Below are 13917 nucleotides of genomic sequence, written 5' to 3'. Positions count from 1 at the left end.
GGTGTACAAGTTGTATTCTGCTGGTTTATAACTTGAGTTTTGGGAAATACCTTCATCATTTATCATTAAACATGGTTATAAATTGTGCAATGTTATTTATTTGTTACTATAATTGATAACTAATGTTTAATGTTGGTGTGTTCACCAGATATGTTTTTTTTCCTTTTATATTTTTATTATACACTTGAGATGACTCTATTTCATGTATGCAGATCTTGAACTGCAAATTCACAACTTTTTTACTCTACTTTCTAGGGTGGTTAGCATAGGTCAAGGTTAAAGGTCAGATATCAATTCAATCTTGTGATGTTCTTATACATTGTGGGTGTGTTTTCGGTTAACATCTCTTCTTGGTATGGTGTCACCACTCAGCTCGATTATGTGGCTGTAATTGTTTGGCTTTAAGTTCCGTATGTCGGTGTCAGTGTGGTGGTGAGTTTTCAAACCGCTCCATGTTAATCTATCAGGTGATCAATTTTCAACCCATTCCATGTTAATCCATCAGGTGATTGTCATTGATGATATTCTGTTTGGTGGTTTAGCGTTATTTTAAGTATTAAATTTAGTCAATTGTTAGTATTATATTCTTAAAATTAGTTTCGGTGGTAAGTACTCTGTTGGTTTCTTTGTAACTTCTAACTTCCAGCATCCAAGGAAGGTAACTTAGTAGTTGGGGCTCTGACATCATTGCAAGAGGTGCCATGTTCGAATCTTGGAGTGGTCATGGAAGGACTGAGAATAACCAGGGAGTCACTCCCTGATGGGCTACGTACAGTAAAATGTGTTAGATCGCATAGCCCAAACACAATGTCCTGCAATATAAGCTCAAGAGTCCATCCTTTTCTAAAACCAATTGGTATTAGAGGGACTTCCCCTTAGACTTATATACATACATTTGTTTTTGTCTCCCTCCTATGTGGGATAGGTTTGGATAGGTTTGCACGCCAACAATCCTCCCCTCAAACCGAAGACCACATCACCGAGCCTCCCCTTCAACGATACTCCCGCCATCTTATATCACCGGTCTCTTTTCTTTCACTTTTCTTTCACTACCGGGACACGCCTCTTATACCACCGATCTCTTTCTTTCACTTTTCTTTCACCATCGGGACACGCCGCACTTCCACGCCTTGGAAATGAAGACTTTCGATATAAGGCACCATGGCTCCATTATCGTTGGCAAACTGAGGGGTGTGCCATGTCGCACCGTGCGCTTAGGGGTGCGCCACCACTGCGTTGTTCACCACATCGGGCTATAGCCTAGCTCTGATGCCAGTTGTTGGGAAATTACGGTCTCACTAATTCCCACCACCCAGCCCAACAATAATAGTAAAGAAATAAAAACAATACACAACACAAGATTTAACGTGAAAACTCCAAAACAGGAGAAAAACCACCGGCCCCCAAAGAGAGAAAATACACTATATCACAAATTTTTACAATGATATAGACGACTCTCTTAAGCCAACTACACTCTCCAAAATATTTAACTAATACAACTCTCAAACAAGGGTAAGAAAGAAAGAAAGAAAGAAATACTTAAAGTGTATTGATTGGTGCAAATTGGAATGAAGACTTGGCCTCCTTTTATAACCAAGTCACCTACTTCCAACTTTCTCCTCCCACCTATGTGGGATAACATCCTTCACAAAGTAACCATATCAATTTTTCAATCAAAAAATAAAACTAACAAAATGTGGTTGGATTACTCGCCCGCTTGGATAAGCCGAAATTAGAAAACCTTAGAACTAGAACTAACTTCCAGCAGCTAGGTTTATGTACTTATATTTTATGTTGCCTTTAAAGAAATATGAAAAATAACGTAACCGGTTCTCCGGATCTCAATTTGCTACAATGAACTTTTTAGTCTCGTAATGCTCTTTTCGTTTAAGACAAATCGTACTTTTTATAGCGAAGTCATAGTACTTAGATTGACCTTCTCATGCTTCGCATGAGCGACCTTAGGGCTTCAAAAGATTGTATGGTATTCATAGGGGTGACTTGCTCCCAACATAAATTGTTATTCATGGATTTAGTTGCCTCGTGACAATCAACCTAAAATCCCATGGAACAAATTGAAGGGGGAGAGACAAGAGACTTTCAGAGTGCCGGTTAATAAAAGAGTTGAATCAAAGGTTGAAAATATGATGCATGTGGAACAATATTGCGTACATCATGAGAAACATGAGAGAGGTAGCTAAGGAATCCACGGGTGTAGGAATTGGGACAACTAGAGCGTATAGGCTAGAAGACAGAACTATAGTAGAAGAGAGGTATAAAGGAAGAAAAATAAGAAGCAAAGAAGGTTGTGGCACTTGTAAAGGAAAAAATGCACTATGAAATGTATAAGAAACTAGACTTTAAAGAATGAGCAAATAATTTCTACAGGATTGCCAAAGTTGATGATCAAAATAGTAGTAAACTAGTTGTGAAGCCATCGCTTTGCGCCGGAGGCTTCGTTTTGAATGCGAGTTAAAAAAAAAAAGTCTTGATCTATTTTGTAAAAAAGAATTTTTTTCGACAACTAACATTGAAGGGTTGTTCCTTTTGTAAAAGTTATTTCTTTTAGCGTTCAGTTTTTTTTTTATAAAGTTAGTTGATCTATTTTGTAAAAAAGAATGTTTTTCGACATCTTTTGATAGCATTGAAGGGTTGTTCCTTTTATGAAAGTTGCCTCTTTTATCGTTGAAAAAAAAAATTAGTTGATTAAGAATTTTTTTCGACATCTTTTGGTAACATTGAAGGGTTGATTCTTTTACGAAAGTAGCTTCTTTTATCGTTGGAGACAAAAAAATGTGAAATGACGAAAATACCTCTGATTACTATTGAGGAATAGTGCTTCAGGGTTTTGTCTAATAGTTATAATAATAATAATAATAATAATAATAATAATAATAATAATAATAATAATAATAATAATATTATTATTATTATTATTATTATTATTATTATTATTATTATTATTATTATTAATAGTGAGTAGTTATGTGTGAGCGATTTGTAATGAATGAGAAGTTTGATGGTTAAATTATAAAATGTGAAAAGTTTGTGTTAAGTTAATAAAAACTATGAAGGTAACTATTATGAAAACTGGGGTTGCATTATGAAAGATAAAAAGTTTAGGATAAATTTGTAAGGTTTCTAAAGAGTACTATTCACTTCAACTATATCTTTTAGATATAAGGTATAATAAGACAAAATTAAAAAAAGATGGGAAGAGTATTTTTCATCTTTTTTTTTGTTGGGAAAGACTCGGGCGAAGCCGGGTAATAGAAGAAACTGATACATGACTGCAATATCAAAATAACTGTTTCTGCACATGGATCAACCGAAAGGAAGTAAGATCGACTCTACGTAAGATGGGGAGAAACAAAGCAGTCTGAGCGGATCATATTCTCACGCATGACGGTGCCTAGACAATGATGAGGTTGGGTGGTTGACAATCTTTTTCAGTAAGACGTGTAGAAGTACTAAAATGTAACCATTTAGGTTTGCCTGAGTGGTCACTGAGTTGCAGTGGCGAAGCCATAACTTTTTGCCAGTGGTGTCACAAAATATTTTTTTTTACAATAAAAACTCTAAACATTATCAATAAAATAATAACTTCTGCTTTCAAATGTAGTAATTTGCTTATTATTAACAGCCAGATTCTAAAATTAAGTATAGAAAAGGCAATGAAGATTGAAATTTAGAAGAGCAGTAAACAAAATTGGCAGCTAAATATCACTTCAATTTAGACAATGTTTGAAAATATTAATTTAAATGGAGCATAAAATTTATTAAAAAGGTTTACCAGTAATTACTTAAGTGACTTTCAATATTGAATAGTTTACAAATATAAACTTGGGGTATATTTATTTTATCAAACGGAAAATAATTCTACAATAGAAAAACACATCGCTGAACAATATGAGATTTTGTGACCTATTTGGGGTATATATTTAACTAAATAAGTGATCTTTAATTTGCACTGGTACTGGTATCTGATAAAAATCAACCTCAAGTAATTGGGCTCTAGAAAAATAATCGTTGGGCTGTTGTACTTCTAAAATAAGAAGGGTCACGTACTTAATATGGGGAAATTGATGAAAATACGCTTTTTTTAAGGCTTCAAACAAAATATACTTTTTAAAAAAAATTACCTTTTTACACTATTCGGTAGACGGGATTTCCGTCTACCACCTTTATCTGTCGTCTACTATTATTTTTACAAGGTAGTCATGATACGAAATTGCGAAATTGCCAAGGACTGCAAGTAGTCATGATACTATTTGGGTGATAGTTGATCGTCTAACTAAATCAGCTCACTTTCTACCAATAAAGGAGACAGACAGTATGGAGAAATTAGCACGCCTATATTTGAAGGAAGTAGTTTCCAGGCATGGTGTACCCATCTCTATCATATCTGATCGCGACACCCGATTCACATCACGTTTCTGACAGTCATTACAAAAAGCATTGGGAACTCGATTAGATATGAGCACCGCTTATCACCCACAGACAGATGGTCAAAGTGAAAGAACAATACAAACATTGGAAGACATGTTACGGGCATGCGTGATTGACTTTGGAACCAGTTGGGATCGACACTTACCGTTGGCAGAATTTTCATACAATAACAGCTATCATACGAGCATCAACGCAGCGCCATTTGAAGCACTTTACGGTAGAAAGTGCAGATCTCCTATATGTTGGAGTGAAGTAGGAGAAAGACAACTTACTGGACCAGAAATTATTCACGAAACCACCGAAAAGATCATTCAAATACAACAGCGATTGAAAACGGCCATGAGTCGCCAAAAGAGTTATGCTGATGTAAGAAGAAAACCGCTAGAATTTCAAGTGGGCGACAAAGTCATGTTGAAAGTGTCACCCTGGAAAGGCGTTGTACGATTTGGTAAACGAGGAAAGTTAAGTCCTAGGTACGTAGGACCCTTTGAAATCACCGAAAGAATTGGAGCAGTTGCTTATCGATTAAAGCTACCGCAAGAACTTAGTAGTGTTCACGACACATTTCACGTGTCAAATTTGAAGAAATGTTTAGCTGAAGAGGATGTCGTAATTCCTCTTGACGAAATACGAATTAATGATAAACTCCATTTTGTCGAAGAACCTGTTGAAATCATGGACCGTGAGGTCAAACAATTAAAACAAAGCAAAATACCGATAGTTAGGGTTCGTTGGAACGCAAGACGAGGACCCGAGTTTACTTGGTAACGTGAAGATCAAATGAAGAAAAAGTATCCACACTTGTTCACTGATATCGCTCATGAAACAGGTACTACTCAAAATTTCGGGACGAAATTTTCTTTAACGGGGAGGTACTGTGATGACCCGAAAAATTTCGACTAATTTAAACCAATTCTCTATATGATTTATTATTTTGGCACGTTAAACAAAGTCTGTTAGATTGAGTCTCAAAATTTTAGAACTGTTTCATATATACAATTACCTTTGACTACTCTCGACGATTCATGAACAATTATATGTATGTATATATATATGTACAAGTAAAAACGACTTTCCTACAGTAAAACCCTATTTGCTACAGTAAAAATTACTTTGCTACAGTAAAACACTATTTGCTACAGTGAAACACTATTTTGCTACAGTGAAACCGTATTTTGCTACAGTGCTACAGTGAAAACGACTTTGCTACAGTAATTTGCTGCAGTAAACACTATTTTCTACAGTAAACACTATTTGCTACAGTAACACTATTTATTGCTGTAAAACACTATCAGCCTAGGTCTGCTGGTTCTGAGAGATCACAAGCTGGTACTGATTCTACTGATATTGATCAGCAACCTTCTGTTGCTGCTCACTCATCTGAACCAGCTGATGATCAAGATGATGTGTGTTCTACAACCAGCTCACCTGTTCATAACACCAAATGGACAAGGGAGCATCCGATTGAGCAGATTATTTGCTACAGTAAAACACTATTTGCTACAGTAACACTATTTGATGTCGACGAACTAGCAAACAAAAACAGAAAAGGCGGCAATGCGATCGCATGGCAAAAACACTGAAAACTCATGCGATCGCATGAGCTACAGTAAACGGAAAAGTAATATAAATACGCCTGTTTTGCTCGACGAATTATCACATATTTTTCTTCAGTAATAAAAATTTATATTTAAATTATAATTATAATTTTAAATTTAAGTTTAATAATAATAAAGCATATTCGAGGGTGTTTTAATTCGGGTTTTAAACCACTTTAAGCTAAGGAAATATTGGGTATTGTTCGGGGTATTGTTCTTGAATCCAAGGCCAACCATACAGTCGTCTACCATCATTACGTCTACGCAATTTGCCTACAATATTGAGTCTCAATATTGAACTGTGAGTTTATAGTCTCCCTTTTTAAATACTTTAAATATTTTTGGGCTGAGAATATATGCAATTTATTTTAAACGCGATAAGACACAAGTACATACTAAATTCTACACTGAGTTAAACCGAAAATCCCTTAGCTTTGGTAACTAGTAGCTGCCAGTACATAGGATATGGACTGGTGAGCGCGAATAATTGTATATGGATCCATAGGGCTTGACATCCCCGTCTGAGCTAGAGCACTAGCCTTTTAACGGACGTATGTTATTTGAGTTTAAGACACGTTGGTTTGCGTGTATTAAAACGAATGGGGTAATTATCACTATAGCGTTAAGTTTAGTTACCAGGGTGCTCTGTTACGTAGAATCTATTGATAAACTTTTGATGAAATCTTGTGGTCTATCTTTATATATGTTTATGACTCGAGCAATTAAACCTATAACTCACCAACATTCGTGTTGACTTTTTAGCATGTTTTATTCTCAGGTCCTTAGAATGCTTCCGCTGTGATGTGCTTGTTGCCTGCATGGAGTCTCTCATGCTTTGTACAAAGTTTATTGCATTCAAAATAAAACTGCGTTGTGTAATAAATAATTGGACTGTGATGTCAACCTGTAAATTAAAGACTTATGTATTTCGGGGTTTTGCTTATACCTAAGCACTCGCCCACATGTTTATAACTTTCTATGTTTAGAAAGTCACTTATTTTAATGAATGCAATATTTTAACAAAACGTATCATATAGAGGTCAAAACCTCACTGTGGAATCAATGATTAACGTGCCGCGTCAATAGCGATTTTGACGGGTCGTTACATAGATTATTATGAATTTCACTATTATAGTATGAGATCAATCCATAAACATTTCCTCCTTTGTGTTAGATGATAAGTTAGCCCAACGGGCTTAGGCCCACTAGGGTTTGTAGGTTTATTAGGGTTTCCATTGTAATATAAATATCGCATTAGTATTGAATAATAATTACGGGTTTCATTCTCTAACATGGTATCAGAGCCAAAATCTTAAAACCCATTTGTTGAAGTCATCCTCCGGTTGTTTGCTATACGCTGACAACCCGGAGGGAATTTGCTAGCTGTTATCTTTCAATCTACAATTTTTGTTTTTATTAGTTTGTGTTTTATTTCTCACCATTACACCTTCTAGAAGGATCACACAAATATCGATTTATTCATCTCCCTTAATATCTCCCTTAATCTCCATGGCAGCCTACTCTAATGATTATGCATCAATTGTTTATTTTATTTTATTTTTGTTTAGAACAATTATATCTCCGTTGTTTATTTTGTTTTTTCGGCTTCATGAACTCAACTTATAATTTCCCTTGCTAATTCAGCCGGCACCAGTCTTGCTAATTCTAAGCCAATATTCAAAGTATTTCACATTCCCTTATGTGTTTATCTTTTCTTTTTCTGTTTTTCTCATTTAAAATAATCATGTCATATTAGCCCACCAAAAGTTTCTTTTGATTTTACCTAGTTACTTCCTTCACGTGATCTTTCTTTTCTTATATCTCTTTCTTTCAATTTATTTTTTTTCCCTTTTTAACTTTGCATCTTTTTTATTTTGATGTTATTTATCTTCTACTGAAAACCAAAAAAAAAAAAAAGGTTAGCAGACTCAGCACCTTCGGTGAGCACAAGTTACAATATTCATCTTCTAATTTCTTTGTATTTGTAACATTCGAAAATCAGATCCACACCCTATCTACCTAATATCTTTATTTTTAATGTTATCCTTAAAATCTTTTAATTCTAAAATTTATTTTATCATCAAATATGAATTTATTTGCAATAATCTATTTTCTTACTAATTCTTTTCTTTTTATATCCAATATTCTCCGCATCACTCAAATCTCCTATATCTCATCATATTGTTTTAATTAACTGATGCAATAGTCGGCGTGGGGCTGAGCCGCCTAGTCTGACTAGGTTCCAAACTAAGGAAAAAAAAAGGAATACAAAAAAAAAAAAAAAAAACTCTCTTGTTTTGCGGCGTTGAAGAAGATTGTATCGGCGGTAAAGTTCAAAGCCCAAGTTCTGCTCAATCCTTAGGCAAGCAAGCCACGACGTAAAAAAAAAACGTTACGAAAAAGGAAACGCAGTCAAGCAACGCAACCAATCGGCGATATCAATCAATTCGATATGACAAATTAGAGAGAAAATTGTGTTTTATTTATTTATTCTTATTATGTTTATTGTTTTCTTCCAGTCCTAGCTTTAGCGATTTCGCCGCTCGGACTGCGGGGGAGTGTTAGATGATAAGTTAGCCCAACGGGCTTAGGTCCACTAGGGTTTGTAGGTTTATTAGGGTTTTCATTGTAATATAAATATCGCATTAGTATTGAATAATAATTACGGGTTTCATTCTCTAACACTTTGTGATACATTAAATTTCATTATCGTCATCATCTGTTTATTATATTACGTATTATTTTTTCCCTCACGGATAACCAACTTTTATCAAACTTGAATTAAAAATCTTATCTAATAGTCAACGTATGACTTTTTGAAATAGATAATAGAAAAAAAATAATCAGAAAAAGATAAAAACAAATCATTTCCTAAAATCTCCCATCCATCAAGTTATATATTCAAGGCAATTTTCACACTCCCCAACAATATTTCAAGCAATAAAAAAAATGGCAAAAGAAGAAGCTTTCATTGGATCAATTGATCAAGGAACAACAAGCACAAGATTCATCATCTATGATCAAAATGCTAAATCCATTGGATCTCATCAAGTGGAGTTCACTCAGTTCTGCCCACAAGCAGGGTATCTAAATCAGCAATTTCAATTAAATTAATTGTTTAATTCACCATTTTCATTAGAAAAATTTATACCGATGAGGAAAATATCTCACCATTTTTCATATTTTTGTGATAATTCTTCAAAATTATTAATACCCATGACCAAAAATCTCATTTTTAGTGGTAAATCTTCATGAAGAATCATGAAAATGCGAAAAAGATCTGATCTTTTTCATTTTCCTTGAAGTAATTCCTCATAAAGATTCAAACCCATGTAAAAAAATATCATCTTTTTTTGACCTTTCATGTTTATTGTGGTAATCACAGATGGGTTGAACATGATCCAATTGAAATACTTGAAAGTGTGAAGATGTGCATATCAAAGGCAATTGATAAAGCTACTGCTGATGGGTATAATGTTGATAATGGCCTTAAAGCTATTGGGATTACTAATCAAAGAGAAACAACTGTTGTTTGGAGCAAGTCTACTGGGGTTGCTCTTTATAATGCCATTGTTTGGATGGATAGTAGAACCACTTCAATTTGCAGGTATCTTTATATTATTTAATTTATTTGTTTCCATCTTTTTTATTTTATAGATTCATGTTTATACTGACAAGCTGTGCCTTTGTTTGTTAAGTGATTGTTTTCTTGTTGATTGTGAGATATGGATTGATCGCCCCATCTATAGGATTTAAGGTTGCAATATGGGTTGTTAGATTAACTTAATCAAGTATTTTATTCATATGGATTAGAATACTTTTATTATTTAGAACCACTTTGTTTTTATTGTCAAAAACTTCCAAATGAGTGTTCAAATAATTATTTTCTTGTTGCCGATTGGATCTTGATCTAGATCAATATTCTATTCTGGTAAGATTGTGATGATCGCCGTTTTACTAGGAAATTGGATGAAGAATGGATGGGTCGATTTGCTCTAATAGTGTGTTTGGTCATTTTTATAATAGGTGTTACAATTTATTACAACTCTCTGCTTTTTTTTTTCTTTTAAATGTGATAAATATAAATATGATTATAGAAACTTTGAAATTTTAATCTAATTAAAAAAAAAAGTTGAATTAGTAGGTTGTAGATAACCAAATCAATTTAGATTAGGTAAATTTGTTTTATATGCATTCAGGACATGTATTCATTTAGGGGTTGTTTACTTATATTCCGTATTAAATCTTGTTTCTATTTGCCTCTTAACCTGAAGGGGTGTCTGATTCTATGTCTCCTAGAAACGGACCAATTTTCAGATTAAGTGACAAAGAAACAATAATTTTATTTACCGAATTAAGAGCTGTACAGAAACAAATCATTAAGTGGAAAGTAAACAGGCTCTCAGTCTATCTTTAAATTTCGTAATTTCCAGGAGACTAGAGAAAGAATTATCAGGGGGAAGAACTCATTTTTTACATTCATGTGGATTACCTATTAGCACATATTTTAGTGCACTCAAGCTCTTATGGCTACTCGAAAACGTTGAACCTGTGAAAGAAGCTGTTAAGAAAGGCGATGCCCTTTTTGGAACCATAGATTCGTGGTTAATTTGGAACTTAACAGGAGGTGTTAATAACGGTTTACACGTCACTGATGTCTCAAATGCATCAAGAACCATGCTTATGAACTTAAAAACACTTGCTTGGGATGAATCAACATTAGAAACATTAAAGATTCCTAAAAACATTCTCCCGAAAATTGTAAGTAATGCTGAAGTTATCGGGCATGTAGCTAAAGGTTGGGTGATTCCCGGGGTCCCGATTTCGGGTTGTTTAGGTGATCAACATGCAGCCATGTTGGGCCAATCTTGTAAAAAAGGCGAGGCGAAAAGTACTTACGGAACGGGTGCTTTCATACTTTTAAATACAGGTGAGGATGTGATTGAGTCAAAGCACGGTTTGTTGACTACTTTGTCTTTTAAGCTTGGAAAAAATGCACCTACAAATTACGCGCTCGAGGGGTCGATCGCAATTGCTGGTGCGGCGGTTCAATGGCTAAGGGATAGTTTAGGGATTATTAAATCGGCTAGTGAAATTGAAGAGTTGGCCTCAAAGGTTGACTCGAGTGGTGGTGTGTACTTTGTGCCTGCTTTTAATGGATTGTTTGCACCGTGGTGGCGTGATGATGCCCGTGGGGTGTTAATTGGGATTACTCGGTTTACAAATAAGTCGCACATTGCTCGAGCTGTTCTTGAAAGTATGTGTTTTCAGGTGAAAGATGTGTTGGACTCGATGCATAAAGATGCTGGTGACAAGGGGGAAAACAAAAACGAAAAGGGAAAGTTTTTGCTTAGGGTGGATGGAGGTGCCACAGTTAATAATACGCTGATGCAGATTCAGGTATGCTTTCGGTTAGAAGTTGAAAATGGTTGGGTCAGGTGTGTTGGGTACTGGGTTAAACGGGTTTGGGTAAAAATTACTTCGTAGTTTTTTGTTCGTCTAGATTCAGACGTTTAAATTCAGATTGAGTTGACCCGAAATATAAATTTTTAGCTCTGAAGAGTTGGTGTGTTTTTAGTTAGGAAGTGCTATGCATAACGAAAAATACATACTTTTGACCCATTTGACTTTGGCCTTTTCTGACCCATTTGACAGCGCAAATACTGACCCATTTAACTCGTTTGACCTGTTTAATTTTTAATTTTCTTTAATATACTCTTTAATAAAAGAATGTAAATTAGCATCAACCCATTTATAAGTAAATTGGTCTGACCCAAAATATAAATTTTTAGTTATGAAAGTTGGTGTCTTCTATTTATTTAGGAGGTCCCATGCATAAAAAATACATACTTTTGACCCATTTGACTTTGGGAGAATTCTGACCCATTTGACTTTGGGCCAATACTGACCCATTTATGTTGTTTGACCTGTTTTTTTCAATATGCTCATTAGAAATAGAATGTTGACAAGCATCAACATATATATAAGCAAATCGGTCTAAATTGAATTTGCAGGCTGACTTGTTGGGTAACCCGGTGGTGAGACCAGCAGACATAGAGACAACAGCACTCGGTGCAGCCTATGCAGCTGGTTTAGCTGTTGGAGTTTGGACTGAAGAAGAAATATTTTCAAATGGAGAAAGAATGAAGAAAGATACTACTTTCGATCCTGTTTTGAACGATGAGTTGAGGACAAAGAAGGTGGAATCTTGGTTTAAAGCAGTGGAAAGAACGTTTGATCTGGCTGATTTGTCTCTCTAAACAAACAGTCATTTGATCATTTCATTGTTTAATCTTCAATTCCGTTTCTTAGTTTTATCTTTCTTATTAAGAAACTTGTCGTTCAATTTGTCTTTGTTCGTGTTACATATATACCATAGTCTTGGTTTTTATTTGTTTAATAATGATCGCGTTTCTTACTTACTGTTTAATCTTTTAATCTAAACAAGTGAAATTAATTCACCAATCGTCAATTCTTTGGCATTATTAACGATTGTATTAATCTGGGATAGAAATGTTGGTCCGTGTCCGACCCTTATTGCAAATAGTCGAAGATGCTCCTACGCAAACAATCACAGACGAAATAATAACATGTATCATGCATACACAAAATCATATTGGGAGAGAAATGTATACCTACTGTCGAAAACTGCAACATCTCAATAGGCGCCATTATTGGACCAAGCTGTCGGTTTTTATACATTTTAATTTTAAAATATGCTAAATGTCATGAGGATTCACTATTCACCATGACATGGATGTAAATACTCCCAATTTTGGGGTATTTTGATAATTCCGTTTTTAAACCTTTTTTAAAACTTTTTTTCACTTCCTTTTTCTCATTCCTTTTCATTCCTTCAGCTTCTAAACGTTTAACCGGCCGTTAACTTTTTTTAAATGCTTAATTTAACGACCGTTAACCGTTTCTTAAAATGTTAAATATATGACCAAAACCACCTCAGCGAAGTCATTTTTACACCTTTTTTAACTTCCTTTTTCCCTAAGTTTTTCATTCATTTATTTTTTAAACCTTTAATTAACCAACCGTTAACCTTTTTTAACGTTCAACCAACCCACCGTTAACTGACAAAAACTACCCCGCAACGAAGCGCAGACTTTTTATCCTTGTTGGTTTTATTTTGAACCAAACAATACTCCATATCCTATAGGCAAGGTTGCACAATTCGCTACGCAAGGATTAATTTGTCAGAAATTTGAAAAGAGTAATCGGCTTGTACTTTATACAGTTAAATACATAGTATTAAATTTCAAAAATTATACGGAGTATGTGTAAATATAAAAGAAAATCATAATATAAACATAAACCTTAACAAATTTTCTAAAATCGTTCATTTTTTTTAAAAACTCTAAAGTTTTAATTTAAATTCATGTTAAAATGTTTATCAATTTGACTTTGACATACTTTGATTACCAAATTCGATTTTGAGCAATCAATCGACGTTGACTGATTAATTAAACGGATTCTGAAAAATCGGAGCGAACTACACTTAAAAATGAGTAATCGCAGATTAATCGAGGAATAAACGCGCTTTTTACAACAGTGTTTCTAAAATTATATAGTTGTTTATGATTCTTCACTATTTTAGTTTGAATTGTTTCAAATTAATTTCACAAAGATATGGAAGTAAAATTCATTTATACCCGAATGATACGAATTTTTTCCTAAATTGCTTGTTTCTTCAAGGGACAATTAAATTAAATTGTGAGGCCACTTGCAGTGGCATGTTACCCGAATTGTGAAAGGGGTATATTGTCCCGCCACCCACTAACAATGATAGTTAGCATTATGTTATTTGGCCCGTTTGTTACAATAGTAACGGAAGTCTCACGGAAAATGTGGGACCATATGT

General features: G+C 34.4%; 1 protein-coding gene across 1 annotated transcript; it reads left to right on the top strand.

The window, feature by feature from the left end:
- The first annotated feature begins 8924 nt into the window (after positions 1-8924).
- On the top strand, positions 8925-12469 carry LOC139904553 (glycerol kinase). The gene is made up of 4 exons (XM_071886472.1): positions 8925-9130; positions 9433-9654; positions 10481-11447; positions 12062-12469. Exons 1-4 carry the CDS (start codon positions 8997-8999, stop codon positions 12305-12307), a joined length of 1569 nt encoding a protein of 522 aa, XP_071742573.1. The 5' UTR covers positions 8925-8996; the 3' UTR covers positions 12308-12469.
- The last annotated feature ends 1448 nt before the right edge of the window (positions 12470-13917 follow it).

The sequence above is a fragment of the Rutidosis leptorrhynchoides genome, chromosome 4 (assembly GCF_046630445.1).
Source record: "Rutidosis leptorrhynchoides isolate AG116_Rl617_1_P2 chromosome 4, CSIRO_AGI_Rlap_v1, whole genome shotgun sequence".
In the NCBI taxonomy this organism is placed as follows: Eukaryota; Viridiplantae; Streptophyta; class Magnoliopsida; order Asterales; family Asteraceae; genus Rutidosis; species Rutidosis leptorrhynchoides.
The sequence above is the reverse complement of the archived record's forward strand: the minus strand, read 5'-3'. Positions and strand labels throughout refer to the sequence as shown.

Coding starts and splice junctions, on each gene's coding strand:
- LOC139904553 (XM_071886472.1), top strand. CDS start 8,997: ATGGCAAAAGAAGAAGCTTTCATTGGATCAATTGATCAAGGAACAACA. Junction 9,131..9,432: donor CAGTTCTGCCCACAAGCAGG/GTATCTAAATCA, acceptor TGGTAATCACAG/ATGGGTTGAACATGATCCAA. Junction 9,655..10,480: donor AGAACCACTTCAATTTGCAG/GTATCTTTATAT, acceptor CGTAATTTCCAG/GAGACTAGAGAAAGAATTAT.